This window comes from Ctenopharyngodon idella, chromosome 2, assembly GCF_019924925.1.
Source record: "Ctenopharyngodon idella isolate HZGC_01 chromosome 2, HZGC01, whole genome shotgun sequence".
Lineage (NCBI taxonomy): Eukaryota > Metazoa > Chordata > Actinopteri > Cypriniformes > Xenocyprididae > Ctenopharyngodon > Ctenopharyngodon idella.
Genome location: NC_067221.1, coordinates 4,817,614 through 4,841,723, shown reverse-complemented (window position 1 = coordinate 4,841,723; position 24,110 = coordinate 4,817,614). Strand labels below are relative to the sequence as shown.

The 24,110-nt window shown below is 39.1% G+C and overlaps 1 protein-coding gene across 1 annotated transcript in view; it reads left to right on the top strand.

Annotated features, from left to right (window-relative positions):
- The first annotated feature begins 1,327 nt into the window (after positions 1 to 1,327).
- clstn2a (calsyntenin 2a) overlaps positions 1,328 to 24,110 on the top strand; it is a 254,376-nt gene continuing 231,593 nt past the window's right edge. The window contains exon 1 of the mRNA XM_051879314.1: positions 1,328 to 1,593. Within this exon, the coding sequence (XP_051735274.1) occupies positions 1,521 to 1,593 (73 nt within the window). The 5' untranslated portion in view covers positions 1,328 to 1,520. The remainder of the gene's footprint in view (positions 1,594 to 24,110) is intronic.

The window sequence follows — 24,110 nt, the reverse complement described above, 5'->3', positions numbered from 1 at the left end:
TGGATCAAGACATGCGGTCAATATCATGTGACAGGATGTGAAATCATTCAGAAGCCTACAAAGGACCACATGGTCGTGAAGCAAAGTAACTAACTAACTATTTGAAAAATTCATGTTTCACTTGCTCACACGCATGTCCCGAAACATCAGGTCATTTGGTGCAACCGCTATAAAACATGGAAAATGTTGTAATATTTTAAAAACTTGTACTAAATATAAAATGTTTGATTGTCCTTTTGCCAGCTAGCTAGCTAGATATCAGTATGTGAAAATATCGTCATTTGGTATAACCAAAAGTGTCATTCGGTAAAACCAAAATTTTGGTTAAACTGAATGACTTTTTTGGTGACAAATTTTGTCCATCTTGTAAAAAATGAAAAAAAAAAAAAGCTGTGTTAATTGATTATAAAAAACACATAATCTCATCATTAACACTTAACATATATTTAATTTTGAACTTTTATTATGTTTTTTTACACTTTTAAAAAACTTATTCATCAATGACCCATTGATAAACACCAAATACAGGTGATAAAATGGAAGCCTACATGACAAATCAATGTCTATAAAAAACTTAAGTATGGCTAATAAACATACAGTGTATAGACACTAAAATAATGCAATAAATACTAATTAAACATAAAAATAACATAAAACACATGACTAATAAAAAAGTGAAGGAACACACACACACACACACACACACACACACACAGATATATACGCACACACACGCGCACACACACACACACACACACATCTCTATCTATCTATCTATCTATCTATCTATCAAATGTATATATATATGTGTGTGTGTGTGTTTGTTGTATTTTTTACTGTATATGAAAGTGTTTCATATTGTACAATGATTTAGAACAACAATTTGTTTTTAAATCATAGCCAATGAAATGCAAACATGATTATAAACCATAAAGAAAAAATCCCAGCACTGTTGTTTGTGTTATTGTTAGTAATTTTTAATGTGCCTGGAAGGCACAGGACAACAGCTGCCCACCTTGGGAGAAGCCCTGTCATTAGATTAAGATAATGATAATATCAATAATAAATGAGAAGGATGTTTGGACAAAATAATGCCGTGTTTACACTGTGCTGCCTCAGTCTGATACAATAAAAAATATTAAAAAAACTCATTTCAAAACGATCAATAAGCACACATGTAAATTAGTTTCCAATATCACATCAAAATATAAAATATAAAATTCGCCAGCGTAGTATTTATACAGGGCGTGAATAAATGCCTTATCATAGGTCAAGATTAATTGCTCGGGGAGTGACGTAGCAGCCTGATCCTGGGGGTTTAACTCGCGCAACGCGCAGACACACAGACCGCGTTACCTCGTGCGCTCGGACCGCGTCTCGCGCTGCTGGGAGTTCACTAGCGAGACTTCAGTTCCCCGTCGCTCAAGGACAGATAAAGCGAGAGAGTGGTGTCTTTTCTTTTTTAGATTAACAGAGGAAGAATTAGGTCATCGCATTCTGTTCGAAGTGTTGGGCTCATCATGAAGATGTGCGTGATAACAGCGATGCTTTTCCTGGTGCTCTCCGGGCAGTGCGGCATCCTGGCTGGGAAAGGTAAGGCAGATCGGACAACTTGGAATGTCACCGCGTGAAAAGAAACACCTGGATCAGTGTCTTAGATCAGATGCGATCAATTACTATCAGTAAGGAGAATTCACAGCGTCAGTGAATGTCTTATATTAGGTTGGCAACGCATATGTCCTTAGGTAGTACAAGTTTGTCTTTCTTCTCCCCGTTTTCTTAATGATGAACCGCTTCAACGAGATTGTCAAAAAATCTAGATGTTTTAATTACTATTTTTTACCACAATACAGACTGAATCATATATTTACGCTTTCTCAGCATGATCCATATTACAGCTGTTTTCCATCATCAATATTTCATTGACCTTTAAGGCACATTTCTACTGATCTTATCTGTTCTGTTTGGTGCTTAAGACTTAAAGAGCAAAAAGCAGTAGCTTTTCCATTGCTCCCATGAAAAAACTGTGTTTTGGGAGCGCAAACATTGAGATAAGAGATCTAATTGTGTCTCTGGGGCAGTGATGAATATGGAGCAGCTCAGTTATTTGTTAGTGCACAAGTGCAATGCTTTAGATGATGTGTGATAAATTACAGTCAGATTGGATCATGTGGACTGGCAGTGAAAGGCTGAGAGTGTCGTTTCTGGTTGGCAATGAATCTTCCCTAATTGAGTGCATGTTTATCCATTTCTTTTTCTATCAGTATGAGTTTAACATGCATGATGACCCTTCTTTTAGGACACCTAAATGAAATCAAGCGTCTGTTGGGACTAGATTTTCTTAATGTGCCTCTGTAAGGTGACATGAATCAAAAGACCTTGTCTCCTCATGTTTTTATTTTGGTGTTGCGATATGGCAGGTGCCCCAAGAAGAGATTTTGTTAGGGAATGTTGCTATTTTTGTCTGGTTGGTAGGGGCATTTCTACACTCAAAAAAATGCTGGGTTAAAATCAACCCAAGTTGGGTTGAAAATGGATAAACCCAGTGGTTGGGTTAAATGTTGGACCAACTTGCTGGGCAGTTTTATTTAACTCAACTATTGTTTAAAAATGACTATATGACTGGTTTAAAATAAACCCAAAATAGGTTGAAAATTAAAAATCAGTCACATAATTACTAGAGGCAACAACAATAATCAAAAAGTTAACATTTATTAATAAGCAGTTTAATAAATGTTTAATAATTATTTAATACACTTAATAATAAATGTTCATTTATTGAACATATTAATACATTTCCAGCATACTTTGGGTTCATTTTAAGCAAACAATACAGTAATTTTTAAACAATAGTTGAGTTAAATAAAACTACCCAGCATGTTGGGCAAATATTTAACCCAACTTTGTCCATTTTTAACCCAGCATTTTTTAGTGTATGAAGTTGCTAAGGTGTTTATAAATGTTGTCCTGCTGGTCTGAGTCCCCCTAAGTTTCTATGACATTTTGATATGGACATATGAACCCTCTGAACGCTATTTCAATTTAAGTCTAAGGGAATTTTTCCCACCGTTTTGTCACCAGCCAGGCATACATCGTAAATCCAATCCTTAATAAAAGTCATAGATCACCTTTCCTCAATAAGCCATCATTCATGTTTGTAGCACAAACAGTAGCACAATGGGTTATGTGCTTAGGTTTTGGGTGAAAGAATAATACATTTGACAAATAATAATAATAAAAGTGATGCTCTGCTAAATCACTCGCCAATAATACAGCCTGTGATTTTTTTTTTTTTTTTTTTTTTTTTTTTTTTTTTTTTTTTTTTCCAGCATGGGCCTTAATATAGATATTTCCCCTCATCAATAATTCATTGATATTTATGGCGCATTTCTAGTGATCTCTCTGCTTGATCAGTTTAATTTATGACACTTGTAGTAGCTGCATTTCTTCTTAATCTTCTCCATAAGGTTCAATGAGGCGTTCAATGGCTGCATAGTCCTTAAGACTTCAAGAGTGTAAAGCAGTGGATTTTTTTCATCACGCCCATGGAAAAAGCTGCTAATGTGTTTGTAGGAACACAAACATTGAGATAAGAGATCTAATTGTGTCTCTGGGGCAGAGATGAATATGGAGCAGTTCAATTATTCGTCAGCGCACAAGTGAAATGTCTGTCAATAGGCCTACCTGCATGCCCTGATTTACTTTCCTTAGAAGTAACTTCTTGCTTGAGATTGGGCTCTTTCAGTGTAACAGATTGGCGAATCGGGGAATCGGAACCTTGAATATTTGCATATCAATTTTCTGGATTCTAGCACTCCATAAAATTTTGAACGCAATGAATACGAGTTGGAAATTAAACTCCTTTATGCATGAAGAACTGCACAAGGTGAGCATGCCATTAGAAGAGAAGCAATAGAATAGAAATATGAGGCAGAATCGCAAAATATAAACCAGTCATTAAGCCTTTCACATTATGACTCAACAGTTTCATAGGTATGATATGACAGTTGAAAACCTTCCAAACCTTGTGATATGTCTGGCAGATTGCCTTCAAAACTCAGCCTCTCCAAAAAAAGAGAAGGATTTCATCAAAATTACATCAGAATGCTATTGTAATACTGAATTCACTAGCAGCCTGGCTTATCTCTGAGTGCAAAACAGTTTATTTTATTTTAGACGCATTCACATCAGTGTATTATAATGTCAGTGTCAGTACATCATACAGTTGAATTACTTGTTCCTAGAATTTCTTGAATGTCTTCTGAAGCTTATTCTGCACACAAGCTAGTTTGTGTTGTCTTTACTTGTATGATTGTGCATTCAGAGTATACATTTTGTCAGTAAGTGTGTATAAGAACCTAAGCAACGACCTTGGCGTAGTTAGCGCCATGTGCTACCAGATGGATTTCGCAACATGCAGAGCTTGACCGCTTTAATTAACAGTCGGCTTGTTTTGATGTTGGCAAGGCCGTGTGTTATTGTGTCTGAGAATTGGAGAGTATTTCTAAAACTCAGAGGCTTAGAGAAAAAGAGAGATTCTGAGTTTGGCTTCAGCACACTGGAGTACACAAGAAAGGGATAAAACGGAAAGACAGCAGTGACAAATAAGGGTAGGTCTGTAAAAGCAGGCTGAGATTTATGCTGGCCTTTTCAGAGAAAGCACAGTGTTATCCTAGAGCTAAATAAATTGGGTTGCTGATCTGGAATAGATGCATAACTTACCTAAGTACATCAAGCTTGTGGGAAAGCAAAGGCATTCTCTTTTTTTTTTTTTTTTTTTTGCATCGCTGCCGTTGTTCAGGAAGCAAAGCAGAGTATTGAAAACACTCTGCTAAGTGGACCACAGCTGTTAGATCTGTCTTAGTCTCTTGTTTCGAGAGATCTAGCTTTCTTTTTGTCTTTTTTTTTTTGTCACGATGTGGTTTCTCAAGGAGCATGCCAATCTTCAAGCCAGAATGCCATGCAAATGCTCAACTTAATTTAAACTTTAATTACCCAGCATGCATCATTAGCGTCGGCGTGATGAGCGGCAGGGAGGGATGAGGGGAAAAAGAAAGGGAGGGAACGACAGGAAAGAGCTGCATTTGGAGGTAAGATGGGCCCTGTCAGTGGCGCTCTCTCGCCAGCTGGTCAGATGGCAGCAGTCTCTCCCAGGGGTCAGCTCTGGCCAATCTGCACAGGAATAACACTGGATGCTCCTCCACACACTCACTCGCACAACTGTAGTTCCGCTCGGATGCATTTCCCAATCATGAAGATCAAAGCAAGTGTGCGCACTATAAAGCAGGGGTTCTCAACTCAATTCCTGCAGAGTTTAGCTCAAACCTTGATCAAACTCACCTGCGTGTAGCTGTCTAGGAATCCTGAAGACCTTGATTAGTTTGTTTGATTAGAGTTGCATTACACTGTTTTCAACTAAAAATGAAAAACTTTTCATGCGTTTTGGCCGTTCATTTACACGACAACAGCTTTTTGGGGGCCTGAAAACTCAAGCTTTTGAAAACATATTTCAAAGTGCACGTTTTTGAAAACGATACTGTTTTCGTCCACATTTAAACAACACAACATGAATTTGTAAAAACGGTGACGTCATACGCATGCATATTACGTGTTCAGTCCATAGACTGTAAAAAAAGATGGATGACGCACCTTCACTCTCTTCCATTGTAGTAAGTGAAGAAGAATCGGTTTCTAACTTTTCTCCGTTTGAAAACATTAGACATTGTACATTTATTTTGCTTATTGTTAACATTAGTGTTGCTGCTGATGCTTTTTATGAATAAAATTATTTTTGTAATATGAAGATTAAAATGAACAACTAATTTTCAACAAAAACAGTTTAGTAACAGTGCACTTTTTTATTTTTTGCAGTTTCAGATCCCTCTATTTATTGGTGTATAAATAAGATTTGTTTTTTCTATGCAAGGAGGGAGTGATTGTAATAAATAAAATGGTTTATTCAGTTCAGTGGTGTTGTAATCGTGTCAAAAACAGAAGTATAACAGTAAATAAATATCGGTTCTGCACGTCGGTTATTGGGCACATAAACACACAAATTATCGGTATCAGTTCTAAAAAATCAATATCAGTCAATCACTAGTTTGGACACCCCTGTGGCCTGTTGCACAAAGCCGGTTTCAGTTGCTACTCAGGTAAGTTCAAGATTAGTTTGAGTAAACTCTGTTTTTTCGGGTTTATGAAGGTGGATTGTTTTTTAGCGGGGTTCATTGCTATGGTAACTTACGCTACATGGCTAGCCTGCTCTGGAGCAGGTTTTATTCTGAGTTAGAGATCACAAACCAAAACTGGACCAATCAGCTGTGAGTAAAGTGACATGTATCTGATGCAATAAAGCCACTCCCCCTGTATCTCTCGCTCCAAATTAAATCAGTTTATAGTGAAAACATTTTAGAGACAAAATTTCTCAACATTTGCTGTTAATTATTCATTATATTTATATTAAGTAAATTAAAATGATGAATAATTCATGACATTCATATAATTAGGCCTATTATATTAATTGACAATATTAAACTTTGCTTTTAAATTAAAATAAATATAATACATGCATAATATATAAAGCTTTTAAACAGATTAAGCTTAGATGTATTCTTTTGAGCTCTTTGTGAAACTATATTAATTATTTGGTCTATTTGTTTGATTCACATGCATTGATATAGTCAGATATTTTCCTTCAGCTGCATTCTCAAACGTTCACTGCATCATGTTTATTCCTGCTTTGTAAATGCGTTTAATTTCATATTTTTCATAAACATCTCTTAATCTTCGGAAGAGAGATGAATTGCGCGGCTCTCTCGCGAGAAGTGAATCAAACTGACATTCTCCTTGTTCCGTGTGATTGGCTGTTTGCCGCACATGTCACACTTTCAGATGCACACGCTTTGCAAACTCTGGATTGAACCTGAGTTGACAGAGAAAGTTTATACTGAGCGTTGTGCAACAGTTGATCCTAGTCTAAACCAGGTTGGATTTATCTGAATTTGTCAACTCCAAACCTACTCTGAAACTCAGAGTTTGTTCAACTAGCTTCATGCAACAGGCCACTGGTGTAAGGTAAACAGCTCTGGAAATGTATAAATTAAAGTTAAAGCTCCAGTCTCCTCCTGAAGATCGAGGAAAAAGTCTGTTGGTGCTTCAGTGACTACTTCGCTCAGAGAAGCTGTAATCTGAGCTGTCAATCATGATGTCAAAACCCGTGTTTTTATATCATCAAGTAACTAACTAAAAACAAACTTTTTAAAGAACAAACACTTTAACTAACATCAGCGTGATAAAAACTGCTTAAAATGACAGAAACCATCTTTGGAAAACATTACATCATTACATTACATGGAGAGGGCGGGGTTTATGACCTGTACTGCATCCAGCCGCCTGGGGGCGATCAAGACGCTTTGGCTTCACTTTTCAGGACTTGTGTGGCATGCTTGGTTCAGTCTGTAGACGTATAGTGTTTCTTTACAAAGTGACAACGCCAGCTACTGGTCTGGCAGCAGAACACAGTGTTTTTAGTCGTTTTCGTGGATCTGTGTGAACGGGGATTGTTTTGACAATGCAGTCACCTGTACACAAACAACGCAAAGGAAAAACTTTTCAATTTTTAGTACATCATTGTTGTGTAAACATTTCCAAACTCTGCAGGAAAGTGGACTTCAAGGGCCAGAGTTGAGAACCCCTGCTAAAAAGTGATAGTTCACCCAAAATTTTAAGGTTTTGTCATTTACTCACCCTCATGTCATGTACAACTGTTTTTCTTCTGTAGAGCACAGAAGATTTATTGAAAAATGTCCATATTTAGGATAAAAATGGACTTAAATCTTTTGTGTTTAACAGAAGACAGAAATTCAAACAGGTTTGGAACAGCAGAGTAAATGATGATAGTATTGTGAACTATCCCTTTAACTTACATGCAAAGTCATAGTTACACATGGACACTCCCACCCACAAATAGAGTATTTTTCTCTCCTCTCTGCGGCTGATTGCCTGGTGCTGTTGGTGGAGCACTGGGACTCTGCTCGTATTTGCTGACCGTCTCTGAGAAGTGGGCTAGTCCCTGAGATTCAGTCTCAATTAAATTGCTCTAGTTCCAGAGAGAGGGATTCTGGGACGTTGTCCTCCAGCTTTCCTTCTAATTGCCTGCGCTGGGTGCTGGTGAGCTGACAACTTGCTATTGGGTGATCAGGGAGCCCATGGTGATTGGGTACAAGTGTGTGTGTGTAGGCGTTTACATGGCCGTATGTTACAGAGCGACGGATCATGACTGTTTCCCAGTATGATGCATGTCTTTCTTTAGAAGTGAATGTGAGTGAATGGATGTAATCACAGTGTTTACAATGGCGCGCTTTAAGATGGATTACTTCCAGTAGACCGCGAGACAGAACCCGCCTCTCTGTGTGAGAGATTGAATGTAGCGTAGTCAGTGTTCGGATCCTGTCTTCCATTTCTCCGAACATTCTCAGCCAGAGTTTTGAAAACCCGGAGAAGTCTCTAAAACATCTATGCCATGTTGTTATTATTAAACAAGACTTATTGTCAAGGCCTTGCAGTGCTGTCACTCACTGACCCCTAGGTTTTGTGCTGCACTGAACGCGCTGTGCTGAAACCAAGCTAACCGCATGAAGCAGCAAACATAACTCATTCCTGTCCTCCTTTAGTTACACCTTACCATAGCACCTTTTTAAGGGCAACATCTTCCCAGTATATGCTGCTCTGACCTTTTTGCCGTTGTAGGGCAGCGCTATGCTCCATGTTTCATTGAAGTTGAACCTTTTCTCAGTCTGCTTGCCATTTGTACAACTTGGAGTAAAAGCATTGTCTGATGACCTGCGATGATTGGATCATGCCGAAAAGCTGCTGGCAGCTTCCCTCTGCATCTTGGAAAGAAGCAGCATACATCTCATCTTTCCGGATTGAACTGTGGAAATACTCTCTCTGACCTTCCATGGTGACAGGGCAGCCGAACGAGAGAGCAAATCAGTGGCTTTAATAGATCTCTGAGCTGGGTACCGAGCACTGCCAAGACTCCACTTCGAAGGTCTAGATCACCAAGGCCATGCTTAGATTAGTCTTGGAGAATCTGGCCTGGAGGACTGGAGTTGAAGAGCCCTGATCTGTTAGTTTTCTTATTTTTCTAGGTGGTAGTCTATGGCAGGCCTATTACCCATACATAGAAAAATGATAATTGGGTTGGACCTGAAAAGACCCTTAACAACTTTGGGGTCTTCAGAACAACCCCCATAGCACCACCACCAATTTAACAGTTTAATAGGCTAGTTTTATTCCTTTTTTTTCTTCTTCTGTTTATAATTTTTAAACCTTTTTGTTTAGAAACAAAGTTCTTTTTATTATTGGCTGCCATTTTGGAATATGCTGTAATTGTTTTCTTTCCAACTGCTACTCCTACTTTTGTCCAATTCTCACTGAAATTGGCACAGATGATTGTTGGACTAGTCTGCACAAAAATGACTGAACAGAGTTTTGATTTTTGCTACTATTACAGAGAAACACCCTTCCAAATTGAATGTGACTTTTAGCATCTTTGACATTCTCAGTTCTATGTCAGTGGCATAGCGTTAAGATTAGGTCTTCCATAGGTATGGGCAAACCCCAACTTCTAAACCATTTTCTTTTAATTTTGAAGTACATGTATGCAACGTGTTCCTTCTGTAATTCCTTGTCTAAACCATTACACGGTGCCTATGAACGTGTGCCCTCATATGCATGATGTATTATTTAGTTGCTATGGCTAAACATGTGACAATTTTGAGGGGTTTCCATGAAATTGCAGTGCTCAGCTTTCCCCCAAAGCATTTCCTCAGAAGTTATGTCACTGTTTGCGTGGTTAGGCTGCATTGGAGGATATGGCTAAATTTGATGCTTTTACAAATAGTGCCTTTTCTATTTTTTTTTTCCAGCTGAAAGAAAAACAGCCATTTCTACGCTGCAAACTAATGGCCATTTGATCTCCTTCATTCAACTGGCTAGGATCGAACGCTGTGCCGATCTGATACCAACAGAGCCTATTTTAATTGAGTTGTTGGTGGATATTCTTGTAACACGCTGGGGAAATGCAAGACGCAGGTGCTGCCCTTTGTGCTGTTTGGATGCTCCGAGAAGGCTTGGAGTTTTATCTTCAGCTCATAAATGAGTTAGGAGGATGTTATTGTTCTACGGGTGCAGGAGACACCCGGGCTGTCAAACTGCAGGTGTTTGTTTTAGATAGGAGCAGCTGCGGTACCGCCTCCTCCTTCCTCCCAGGTGGAAAAGCGCAGCGTCGGGGCGCGTGGCTCCTGATCTTTTCTCTCGCTTACGCAAACACGCACGCGGTGACTGTTGGGACTCAAACGGAGATAATGTGAATTCACTTTGCTGGGTAGTTTTAATTACACCCAGGATCTGCACACATCAGCGTAAAATATTAATGCAGGTGCGACATCTCTCTGTGTTTCAATGGATCAGCGTGAGTGAGTTGTTAGGGGCGAGAGAGAGAGAGAGAGAGTGCACACTGGCACAAAGAGAGATGAAAAAGAGACAGCCACTATCCGTCTGAGTGTTTTCATACGTGTGGCGCCTGTCATATGACTGTGCTGACTGAAGCTGAAATCAATAGTGCATGCCACGGTCCTCTCGCCACCGCTGCAGGAATGAAAATGCTATGTCGTGCAACAAAGGCACAAGCAGAGAGCAAATGGGTGTTTTTGGGGTGTATTTGTAGGTTTGTATATGATATGTCTCTCTCCTCAGTGCTTGATTTCCCGTAGAGTCGGAGGCTGTCTGCGAGCAGTCCCACTTCAGTGGCAAGCGGTGCCGCCCTGCGAGAACGGAGGAAGTGGAAGCTTGTCCACATGAAAGCAGTTATTAATTTTCATGGTGCGTCCTGCAGTCAAAGGCATTATCTTTCCTTCTCGCCTGCAGTGATACACTTGATTTGCTTTAAGTATGTCCGTTAAAATATGTTCTCCTCTGTTAGAGGAAGAGGAAGATTGGGATAGAGAAGATAAAAGGAAAAAATAGGGAAGATTTCTAGCATCTGAGCTGAAAATGGTGCTTTCAGTCACCTGGCCTCAGAACTTCCACTAACAACCGCAACCTTGTTCCCTCTCGCCATCATGCTCTTTGTTCTTTTTTTGTTTTTGTGGGTGTTTTCATCTCATGTATTTACTGTGTTGCAGTTTTTGTAGGAGTAATAAGAGGGTTTTTAGAAAGATCTCAGCCAGGGTTCAAAATTAACAGGCATCAAGTAAAATTGACTCTTATTTGAGAAGTAAATTATGGTTGAATTGTTTTTAGTAATTGGATATTTTTTCATTTAAATTGCAGTGTGAGAATGTTTTGCGCAATGTGAGCCAATCAAAGACTGTCGCTACAGTCGGCTAAAAATTGGTTGGCTATTTTGTGCGTCTTCTAATCAGTTTTACTGGTTGGAACTCCAGAAATCCATTACATTATGAGGATTAAAATTAAAGTGGTTGTTTTTGTGAGATGTGGCATTTCACCAATGACAAGACACGGAGAGACTGGCTATATGATGCTGTGAGTGATAAATGGTTTGTGCTGTTTGATGCACATAGGCAAGGGAGAAATGGCTACTATGAACGATTCCTTTGTCATATTGACAAAAATATATACACAGTCTTTCCTGCACTGCTTTTTATATGCTGCTGAATCACCAGTGCCATGGCAGAGAAAAATAAAGTTTTGAATGGGATGACAGCGTAAATGCAGTGCTGCTGCAAAATAATCAGGAAAGCACGTCTTTGTATTGGGTTGCATGCTAAAAGAATCATCACCTGGCCAGCATAGCCCTATTTACGAACTAATAACTCTTATGAACTGATTCTTTTAATGAATCATTCCAAAAGATACTCAAGCTCAAGTGTTACCATTTGAATCAGTCTGACGAATCCTGTTAAATTTGCAGCACCCACCTTTTATGATATTTTATATATAAGTGTTGATGCTGCAAAAACAGTTGTGTAGGAAATGCTCTATACATGTTTAATGAAAAGTTGTGCAAAATGCAACATTTTGGACCTGATCTCAGAGTAGCATCTCTTTTCTGACCACTCCAACAAATTCTCCTTGTCTTTATGGAACACAGAAAGAAAAAAAACAAGATCTAAAGCATTCGAGTGAAGCCCAGGGCTTGGCTGAAGGGTTGTAAGTCACTCAGGATGACATCCCAACTGAAGCCAATGATCTGTTAGTGAAATATGGAGAGGAGCTATATGAATCCTCTGGACCCCTCACAGATGTCAGGCTTGAGTTATTGCTGACCTTACAGGGGTTTTTCACACCGTGTCGGAGCCATACGCTGACCATTTATTTGGACTTGTTACCAAAGTGCACAAAAGGGACAGATAGACATTAATATTAATGTTGGGACATTAAAAGATTTAATGAGCAACACTATTCTATTTGTGACTTAACAACCCATGATGGGTGAATAACTCTTGAGTGTGAGATGCTCATGTAAACAAATATGATCAAATAAATAATACAGTTTTATTTAACAATACAGTGAAGAGAAAATAGTGGGGAGAAGATGAGATCAGAAATCCCCAATTCCTGATTGGCCATTGTGTTCATGTGCTCAACAGATATGTCTTTGATTGACTACAATGATAAACGCTTCAAAAACATGTTTTTCACCGAGTGCTTACACAGATACACACGGGAGCGTTTGAAAGCAGGCATCTATCAGGGGATCCGCTGCTTTCAAATGCTCCCGTGTGTATCTGTGTGTATCTGTTGAGCGTGTGAACACAATGGCCAATCAGAGGTCTGATCAGAAGAATCCGCTCAATAGCTTTTAATATGCTGTTTAATAAGCTTTTATATTTTAAAAAAATTTCAGGACCGACTTGGTACCGAAGTCAGTACTTTTGACAATCCTAATATCGGCCAATATTTGACATTTTTAATTATTGGCATTGGCCGATAAGTTTCAGAATCGGGACTTTTATTTTGACAGCACCTGAGCACAGACACTATTTGAGAAATTGTGATTCCCAGTGCACACAGACTGTGTTTACTTCCTTTTTTTTTTGGTGAGAAATACTATAATACATTAACAGAATAAAGAAGTTGATATTTAAAATAAGTGTTTATTTCACAGATTTGTTTTTTTAAGTTCAAATTGTTTTTCATATTGATTCATTTTTAAATTATTTATTTCCAGTTTTGTAAATATTATGTAAAATAAACATACATTTAACTGCAATGTTATTTACTATCCTTAAATAGTGTGATATCATATTGGCATTGCAGTTGACCATCAAAAAATCCATATCTGTTATCTAATTGAGAACCAAAGCTCAATGTGATGTATGTTTTCTGCAAAAAACAATCTACCTCTGGACCCTCTGAATCCAAACATGCACTACCGTAGCTACCGTAAAGGGCTTTGATAGGTGCCTGACTTGCTCTTTGCTCCTTCTCGCTCTCACTTTGTCTGTGTAAAAGCCAGAGTGATCCCAGCTTTTGTGCTGACCGAACTTGAAGCCAGCTGCTCCTCTTGCAGGCGTTGAAGAGGGTTTTCAGGGCTACTAGGCGTGAAGGTTTTCGGTGCTGACACAGAGCCTCTCTCTAACTCTCCTGTCTTTCTCCAGTCTGAGTCATTATCTCTCCAAAACCCCTCTTTCCTCCGCCTCCTCTCTACCCTCTCAGCGAGAGCGCGGCGCACTAGACTCACGGGGAAAAGGAGCACAGGCCTAATTGGATTTGGGAGCAATCTGTCGCCTCGCCTTTCTCTTTCGGATCACACATACAATCGCAGGTGCCCTTTATTTCCTCTCTGCTGTCCACAGGACCACAATGTTTTCATGTCGACCGGCTCGTCTTGTTCATTTTTTTTTTTTGCCATTTACACTAAAAAAGAACTGTGTAGGACAACCTTGCAAAAAGATGTGGTTACTAGCGTTTTCATGAAAGTTTTAGAAATGATTTTGGCTTTGTAATCTGACTGATTCCAGCTCAGTCTTGCTGTTTTGGTAAATATATACAGGCTGCTTTAGCTCAGGGTGAACCTGCAGGGATCTGCAGTGACTCTCGGCAGCACCGCACCGAAAGAACAGAAGTATGAAAACAACACGTGTGTTGCCGTCTCAGCGCGTGTGTGTGTGTGTTGTGTACCTGCACACACTCCCCCTGAGTGCTCATTACTCATGTTTGGAGCTGAATTGTCCCTGTCTGAACACCTGTGCCAGTATGCTCGAGGCTCCCAGATGAATGCAAGTGAGGCAGTCCATCCTCTCCTCTCCTCTCCTCTCCTCTCCTCTCCTAACAAAGGATGTAGTGTGCATGACATCACCTGTATGTTTCTGAAGAGCATTTTTGAAGCCCAAAGTGGGCGGAGCCGGCCGCCGCCATCTTGGCAGCATGTCACTGCGCGTCACTCCCAGATAACCGAAAATGGGCAAAGAGGCGGGACGTGGGTGGAGCTGAGGTGCCTGGTTGCTGAAACCACGCCCGCCTAGCTCGATGTGCGTTTAAGCTAACTTGATCACATCAAGCCATGTTATTGGATAATTGTATGAAATAATTCCGAAAAAAGCACAAACACGGCAGAGATGTCAAGTTCAGTGGCTGGGATTAGCTGAGGTGACTTGATGGCTAACAGACAGCAGACAAATGACCGCAGCGGCAATCCACCTGTCACTCAAGTGGCCACGCCCTTAATTATGGAGAACTTTAAGGCTTAATATAATTTAAATGAATGAGTTATAAAAAAATTCACCCCCTCACAGCTGTCATGAAGGGCAAAATTAGCTATATAGACAAAAAACACTTTTTATACCAGGCTGTAAACATTTTTTTTTCTGCTGTAAAGTTGGGCATTTTAACATGGGGGGTCTATGGGATTGATCCCTTTTGGAGCCTGTTTCTAGCGGCCAGTCGATGAATTGCAGTTTAAGTCACTTCCGTATTGGATTCAAGAGAGAGACCAGAATGTTGCCGTTTGACTCACTCACTTTCTTTCCTGTTCTGTCCGTCACTCACTCACTCACTCACTGACTTACTTTCTTCTCTGTTTGGTCACTCACTCACTCTCTTTTCTGTTTGGTCACTGACTGACACTCTCTCTCTCTCTCTCTCTCTCTCTCTCTCTCTCTCTCTCTCTCTCTCTCTCTCCTTTGCTCTACCCACTCTCTTTCTCTCTCCAGCCATATCTCTCCCCCCTCCTTCCCTCCTTTTCCTAATGCAACCTGGTTCCGGAGAGCAGGAACTATCTGACCTATTTTCAGCACAGTTCTTCTCTGGTGTATTCGTTTAGGGCATAATTTGTTGCAGTTGTGTTACTCCTGTCTGTGAGTTTGTTTGAGAGTTACTGACCGAGAGGGTGGAAAATGGACAGTGTGATGATACGGTAGAATAGAGTTTCAATTAGAAAGAAACACTCTTTAATATCTCATTTTTGTTTCTGTTTGAAACCAGTGAGATTTACCAAAGAGAAACTGGTTTCTTTTACTCGAGTGTTTTGCTTTTTTAGTTCCCTCCCCTCCTGAGAACTAGACCACATGATCTCATATTTCTCCTGTAGAGTTTCAAAGCTGATCTAATGTCTCAAACTGTGCTCAAATTTATCAAGATGCCAGAATCCAATCATTCTTATCAAATTCACCCAAAACTAAATGATCCGACTCATGCTATATCCACATTATAGCTCCATACTCTTGCGTTATCAACAACTGACATGATTATGTATCATTTGTTTCTGTTTGTATTTCTCCTAAGGAATTTAATGAGAAACATAAGAAACAACTGAGTAAAAAAAAAAAAAAACTTTTCCTTTGGGATTATAAGTCGTGACTTGCAGTAGAAATCTCTCAGTATGTCTGAAGTGACTGATGTGTGTTTGTTTTGACTGAAAGAGAGCGACTCTGTTGGTGTGTATGCATATGTCCGTGTTATCTCTCTGCGGCAGTGGCAATGGACGTGCTCTCCAGCATATTTCAGTCTGTTTTGATGTCTTGCTGGGCTCTCCAGTGAGTGCTGCCTGCTGTGGGCCGCGCTCAAGCGTAACCACAATGCCACTGCAACCCAGCGTGTGGTTGAGGGGGCGTGGGGCTTCGAAGTCGACTTCCTCCTCCTCAGTCGTCCTGTTGCCATATCTCTCTGTCTTACCCCCTGCATTCCCACCGTATGCCTATCCCACCTCCCCACACACACACAATTTTAATAAATTGTGTTTGCGGTTGTTTTACATGCGAAGAGTAATTGATTGGATCAGATCTTTTGCATTCGGCTTCTTTTTTGCCAACCTCCCCTGCCAACTTACAAATAGATAAAACTGAGGCGGCAGGGAATCAGGGAAAGGAAATTCAGTGGTCTCATTGACATTTAGTTTGTTTCGTTTTTTGCTAGCATTATTTTTACCCCCTATCAGCGGAAAAGAGAATTCTGCTAGGTCAGCTCAATTTGTGTGTGTTTATTTTTGCTGTTTGTCTGGCTGACCTGCTCACATCACTTTAAAAACCACTACTCTGGATTTCAGAACGGTGGATAAACGGCAGTTTGAGACATGCTTCACTGACAGCTGCTCTGCTGAGGCCAGTTTTGTTTGAGAACTGTGTGCTTGCAAAGCATTACAGTGGTTTCTTCTAGACAGCAAGAGATAAAATGGAGACCAAACTGAGACTTTCGCTTAAGTCCCTAGCTTTGCCTGAGGGGGGGAAAAAAAAAACTTCAATAATCCCACCATTCCTCTTGAGTTTTTCCTCTAGATTTCAACATTTTAGGCCACGTTCACACATGTTTTTGTTGGAAAAGGCTCTGATTTTTTTTTTTTTGTTTACGCCTCAAGTTTTCCACCATGAAAAATCAAAACTGTCTTTAGTACTAATTTGATGTTAGCAATGTAATTGCTTCTTGCTGATCACATGATACTGATATATCACCATGGTAGCGACATCAGCACAGCAAACAAATGCAACAGATTGATCCTAAATGACAGACAAGTCCTATTTTGGATGTCTTACATATGACCAATGTAAATCAGTGATAATTTTCACAGGTTTTTGTTTGGACAAAGCTTTCTAAACTATATAAAGCCTAAAGCTGATACTTCAATAAAGAATAACTGCGAACTCCATGAAGTCTTAGTAAGAAAAAACACATTGTAGCTTCTTAATATGTGAAATTTAGATATTCATTGCAGGTAACAAATGATGTAAAAGTTTTTGGAGAGTTTTAGGTGTTTTGGCCAGCAAAACCGGCAGCAAAACATCCAGTCCAAACATTACAACAGTCAAAGAACACGAGGTTCCTGAGTTTTGTAGCAATTCACGAGGCATTTTCTCAGCCTGCTGTCAGGTAGCTATTCGTGCAGACTTTCAAAGCCGGCACTCAGTGCTTAAGGATTTTTTTTTTTTCAGGATAGAGGATGATAAGCACTTCCTTTGGCAGAAAAGGACCCAGTCAAATACAAATCTGAGCAAAACTCAAAACAAGTGCTGACAGCCAGACCACATCCTATACTCCAATCTTATTTTATTCTCTCTCCTCTTCTCTGTCTCTTCTGTTTGTCTTAAATTTTATTTCTACACAGACAAGTACTATAGTGCTACCAAGATACAGTTATGGCATTGGATGATAATAATACCATGGTACTTTGAGATATACCATGGTTTTTCATGATTATCATATTCATATACCATATTTTTGTTATATAGGACTGACGGTGATCATTTGAATTGATTTTTTTTATTTATTTGTATTTAGCATTAGATCATTGCACACCAGTGTTGCCAAGTCTGCGGTCTTCCCGTGGAATTGGGCTACTTTAACACTGTTGCCGCCAGTTGTTTTTCATGTCCATGGGTTGAAGCAACCCCCAAATAACATGATATTTAGCCCCTGGAATGCGAATTTTAACAAGGGAGCCCCTCCATAAATGCAGATTTTACCCCCCTGAAAAAAAACCTGGCAACCCTGTTGCACATCCAACTTATTACTATTCAACAAATGCTAATTCAGAATATGGGGTAAGAATGTTAATTTAATGAAAATGAATGAGAAATGATTTAAAGATAAGAATATTATCAAAGGTTTGAGTCAAAATGCCATTTACTATGTCCAAAAACAACCCATGGTAGTACCAAGGTACATTTTTTTTTTTTTTTTTTTTCCTAGCTTTTTCATTCTTCTCTCTCTCTTTCCCACTTTTCAGACACTGCAGTGATCTCTCCACTCTTAGTTCTGGCTCTTAGCACCCTGCGTCTTTTGTGCTGTGCCCTCACTGTTGTCAGAGATAACTCTTAATGCAAGGCCACTGACAACACGGAGGAGAATTTGAAATATCAATATCCATCCTCTTCAGGGGGAATCTCAAGACTGATAGCTCGCAGCAGTGGCCTCAGCTGAGCCCGTCTGCCGGTAAGCGAGATGCACGGCTCATGGCACATAGCTTTGAATCTCTAGTCATTTAGCATGCCAGCTTTAGCCCAAGCCGAGTCCTGTCTGCAGCCCAGTCTTTCAGATGCGCTCAATGACCTTGAGCTGATGCCAGTCGGAGCCAGCAGCACTCTGGTGGCATACAAGCAGAGAGTGGGCAGGATAGAGAGGGAGAGAGAATTTCCAGACAGGAAATGCAGAATTGCTCACATTCTTCTCCCCCTGTATTAAATGAAAAGACCACATGAGAAAAGTCATGGAAATGAATTCTATCCAAAAAGCTGTTCAACACTGCTTCATATACTTAAGTGTATGCTTATAATATATAATAATATATAATAATGTTGGTTTGTCTGTGTGTGTATGTATGTATGTATGTATGTATATTATATATATATATATATATATATATATATATATATATATATATATATATATATATATATATATATATATATATATATATATATATATTACACTACTTTTTTTTTTTTTTTTTAACAAATTAATATTTTTATTCAGCATGGACGCATTTAAGGATGCATTTAAGTGTATTGTGTGAATGCAGAAATTGGATATGGTTCACTTTTAAAAGATGTAAGCTGGCTGTCAAACAAATACTGGGCTTCAAGACTTGCAGTGTAAATGTGGCCAAATTGACCAGAAGTGACAGTAAAGACATTTATAATGTTATAAAGATTTCTATTTCAAATAAATGCTTGATGAGAGAGACAAATTAATTGGTGCTCAATGTTCTTGATGTTTCTTGAGCAAGAAATCAGCATATTATAATGAATTCTGAAGAATCATGTGACACTGAAGACTGGAGTAATGATGCTGAAAATTCAGCTTTGATCACAGGAATAAATTTACATTTTAAAATATATTAGAAGAGAAATCAGATATTTTGAATTGCAACATTATTTTTTTGTACTTTTTTTTTTTTTTTTTGGTCAAATAAATTTGGCTGGTGAGCATTAGACTTCAAAAGCATTAAATTACAGACCTTTTGAACTGTAATGTATATTATGAATATTCACTGTATTGCCAAAAGTTTTGGGATGCCTGCCTTTACGTGCACATGAACTTTAATGACATCCCATTCTTAATCCGTAGGGTTTAATATGGAGTTGGCCCACCCTTTGCAGCTATTACAGCTTCAACTCTTCTGGGAAGGCTTTCCACAAGGTTTAGGAGTGTGTTTATGGGAATTTTTGACCATTCTTCTTGAAGCGCATTTGTGAGGTCAGGCAGTGATGTTGGCGAGAAGGCCTGGCTCACAGTCTCTGCTCTAATTCATCCCAAAGGTGTTCTGTCGGGTTGAGGTCAGGACTCTGTGCAGGACAGTCAAGTTCCTCCACACCAAACTCACTCATCCATGTCTTTATGGACCTTGCTTTGTGCACTGGTGCGCAGTCATGTTGGAACAGGAAGGGGCCATCCCCAAACTCTTCCCACAAAGATGGGAGCATGAAATTGTCCAAAATGTCTTGGTATGCTGAAGCATTAAGAGTTCCTTTCACTGGAACTAAGGGGTCAAGCCCAACCCCTGAAAAACCCCCCACACCATAACCCCCCCTCCACCAAACTTTACACTTGGCACAATGCAGTCAGGCAAGTACAGTTCTCCTGACAACCGCCAAACCCAGACTCATCCATCAGATCGCCAGATAGAGAAGTGTGATTTGTCACTCCAGAGAACACGTCTCCACTGCTCTAGAGTCCAGAGCGGCGTGCTTTACACCACTGCATCCGACGCTTTGCATTGCACTTGGTGATGTAAGGCTTGGATGCAGCTGCTCGGCCATGGAAACCCAATTCATGAAGCTCTCTACGCACTGTTCTTGAGCTAATGTGAAGGCCATACGAAGTTTGGAGGTCTGTAGCTATTGACTCTGCAGAAAGTTGGTGACTTCTGTGCACTGTGCGCCTCAGCATGTGCTGACCCCGCTCTGTGATTTTACGTGGCCTACCACATCGTGGCTGAGTTGCTGTTGTTCCCAATTGCTTCCACTTTATGATACCACTAACAGTTGACCGTGGAATATTTAGTAGTGAGGAAATTTCACGAATGGACTTATTGCACAGGTGGCAACCTATCACGGTACCACGCTTGAATTCACTGAGCTCCTGAGAGTGACCCATTTTTTCATAAATGTTTGTAGAAGCAGTCTGCATGTCTAGGTACTTGATTTTATACACCTGTGGCCATTGAAGTGATTGGAACACCTGAATTCAATGATTTGGAGGGGTGTCCCAATACTTTTGGCAATATAGAGTATAAAAATACATTAAATATATAAAAATATGAATATCAAATTATACAATAATTTATTTTAAAAAGCCACCACTGGATTTTTAAATCATTTTATAATTACATCATATTTTTAATATATTTATGGATTGCAGTTTCAAACATGAATGACTGTAAAGGTCATGGAAATTAATCAAAAGGTGTGGGAATCACAGGTTTCTGTCACTTGTGTGCACCTGACTTTGCAATTACTTTGCTGCTTTTGTGGCAAGAGTTACAATAAACTATAAACAAGCCCTCATTCCATGAAAAAAATACCAGCAAAATTGGATTCAATAAAAGCTTCAGATCTAGGAGTCAATAAACAACAGTACAGGCTTTAATAATGGAGTGAGTCAGAAACTCAGGCGGAGTAACCCAATGCAATGTTCCTGTTCAACCAACGCTCAGACGTCTTTCAGAAGCGCGTTCATTTTTTGTTATCACCCAGCCTGAGGAGGATGATTCATATTCTTTGAAATGCCACCGCTGCCAATTCTTCCACAACCTCAGGCGTTCACTGGCCTGCTTCATTGTTTGTTTCTCAATATTACACGCTCATGTTGTCAATAATAAACGCTGACAATTACTCTCTTCTAGCAAATTTCTTGCATGTCTTCAAGTCTTCAAACATCTCAGATTTATTCATGTCACTGCCCGTTAGCAGGTCACGTGTGTTGAATACAGACAGAACAGGTCTAATATTCAAAATCTGACCTGGTAACTTGTAGAGCTGTATGATTGATTATTAAAAGATTGTGATTTCAATTCAAACATGCTAAATGACAATGATTCGGCTATGTCTATTAAACCTTTGACAAGTACAATCACAGTGAACATTCAATTCTGTGTTGGCGATGCCTCTGAGCCAGAAAGAACAGTTGTCATGTATAGGTATGAAACGGCTTCACAAACAGTCTTTTCAACCATAAACACTCAGAGGCGGCCTTTGCAATTCGGAGGCCCGTTTCAAAGAATAAGTCGGAGGCCCCCCAATGAGAAAAAAAGACAGACAAAACATTGTTAAATAAAACAGAGATAAAGTAATTGCAGTCGCATTGCATACAGTGTTATCTCATATTTCACTCCTAATAGTCTATAAATGCGATCTATCTCTTTTAACTAGAGCAATTTTTACAATCACTAACGAAAACAAACAGCATTTAATCTTCGTCGCTCTCTCAGCCTCTCAGCTAAACTGAAATGATACTAAAACCATCAGAAGGTGGCAGCAAATCGTTGCCTTAATGAGTGAGTCATTGAATCATTCAGTCAAACAACTCGTTCAAAAGGCCTGATTCATTCAGGGACAAAGCAAGTGAGAGTGAGTCGTCGAGTCATTCTAGACCGATTTGTTCAAAAACGTGGATTCATTCAGTACGAAACTGAAACTGTATTGCCTGGAGACACACATTGGCTCTACTGTTTGGAACTATTTTCTTTGGCAAAATAGAGGAAAATTTGATAATATTGTCTACAATGTAGTTCACCTAATATTAACTAGACGTGCCGATATTTGATATATACGATATTTGATATATACGATATATCACGATAATGAATATGCACGACATTGTCATCGTGGGAACTTCAAAATACCGTGAATAATTATGACGAGTTATTAACATTTTTATAATACATTAAGAATATTTTCCCCATTAACCATATAAAATGCACAACACCGCTGTATTCTGCGTCAAAGGAAAATGCGCACTCACATGTAAACAAGCCCAACGTGCACGAGAAGCACGTGGTGAAACGAGTGAAGGGCTCTGATGGAGCAGAAGAAGTGCAGCGGTTACCCCGGAAACCCCAAACAAAGCAGCTGTGCTACTGAACAGTAATTACAATGCTTCAAACAGCCATTCAGTTTTTTGCATTCGCAATGTTGTTCATCACGGCACCAAATACTTAATACTTAAAGACTTAATGGGCTATTTATTTTCAAACTTAAACATTTTTATATTTTAGTCTGGACTACAACATGTCCTATAATGATTAAAAATGTTCTGATTGTTTGTTATTGTTCAGTAACACTTAGTGACATAAGGCTTCATTAGTTAATTCATTATTACCAAACTGACAATGAAAAATACTTATAAAGCATTTATTAATCTTAGTTAATGTTAATTTCTTAGTTAAAGTTTAATAACATTACTATAGTAAAAAGTTGTTACTATTTAATGGACCTGAGCTAAAACGAACAATGATTACTTGTATTTTTTTTTAACTAACATTAACAAAAAATACCTTCTGTAACAAATGTAGCTATTGCTCATTCTTAATCTTAGTTAATGCATTAACTAATGTTAAATAATGAGACCTTTGTAAAGTGTTACCTGTTGATCTTTATAATTCTTTTGCACTTTGATCTGTTTGAACCATTTTACGCTAGATTTTTTTTGTGTTATTGTATTTAAACGTTCAGAGTTCTTTTTGTTAAAAGAAAAAGTTCTGAAACCTGTTATACTATGACAACACTTTTTTGCAACTTATTTCAGTATCGTGATAATACCGTATACCGTGGTAAAAGCTTCAGCAATTATCGCAACATGAAAATTGGATACCGTCACATGCCTAATATTAACTTATTGTTTATTGAACTGTTGTAGAAGATCAATATCACATTTGCAGACATGCTCATATTTGGGAAAACAGCACACTTGCTTGTGTGGTATTGCTTATAAATATTTAAAACAGTAACATATACAGAGACATTTTTGCACCATATCTTGGATTTTGGGGGCATTTTTATTAATTTTAGTGAAATATTTGCTTCAAGCCCCATGTAATCCCTGACCCTGGTGTGTGAGCGGCATGTTGGCGGGGGGCACATTGTGTACAAGTGTCTGTAGTGTGTCCTATTTATCATTTTAGGTTTCAGAAGGGTGCTTGCGAGCGCCCTCTTTGTGGCTAACATGCGCCCTCAATGCACACTTTTGCTGACCTTGCGCTCAGTGTAGCCAATTAGGCTATTTTTAACACTGTTGCAGGGGGTTGTTTTTCACGTCCACGGCTTGAAGCGAATGCAGATTTTACCAACGGAACCCCACCAAAAACATCAATTTAACCCCCCAGAACGCGATGTTTACCAGGGGACCCCCCCTGAAATGCAATTGGGCTAGTTTTGAGTAGCAATTGAGGGCTGGTTTTGTTGTGAAAACCTGGCTACCCTGCTCGAGTTGAAGCAAGCTCTGCAGCAGACTTTTAGAGTCAAAGTGCCATTACGTCACCAAAGTATGGACTCGGAGGTAGGCCGCAAGAGCTTAGGGCTCCATTTGGGACAGGGTCCAGAGTGAGTCATTGAATCATCCATTCATTCATCAAAAGATTAAAAAAAAAAAAAAAAAAACTAATTTATTAGATATTTTTTAAATAGACTGCAGCAATTGTGTCAGATTCCTAG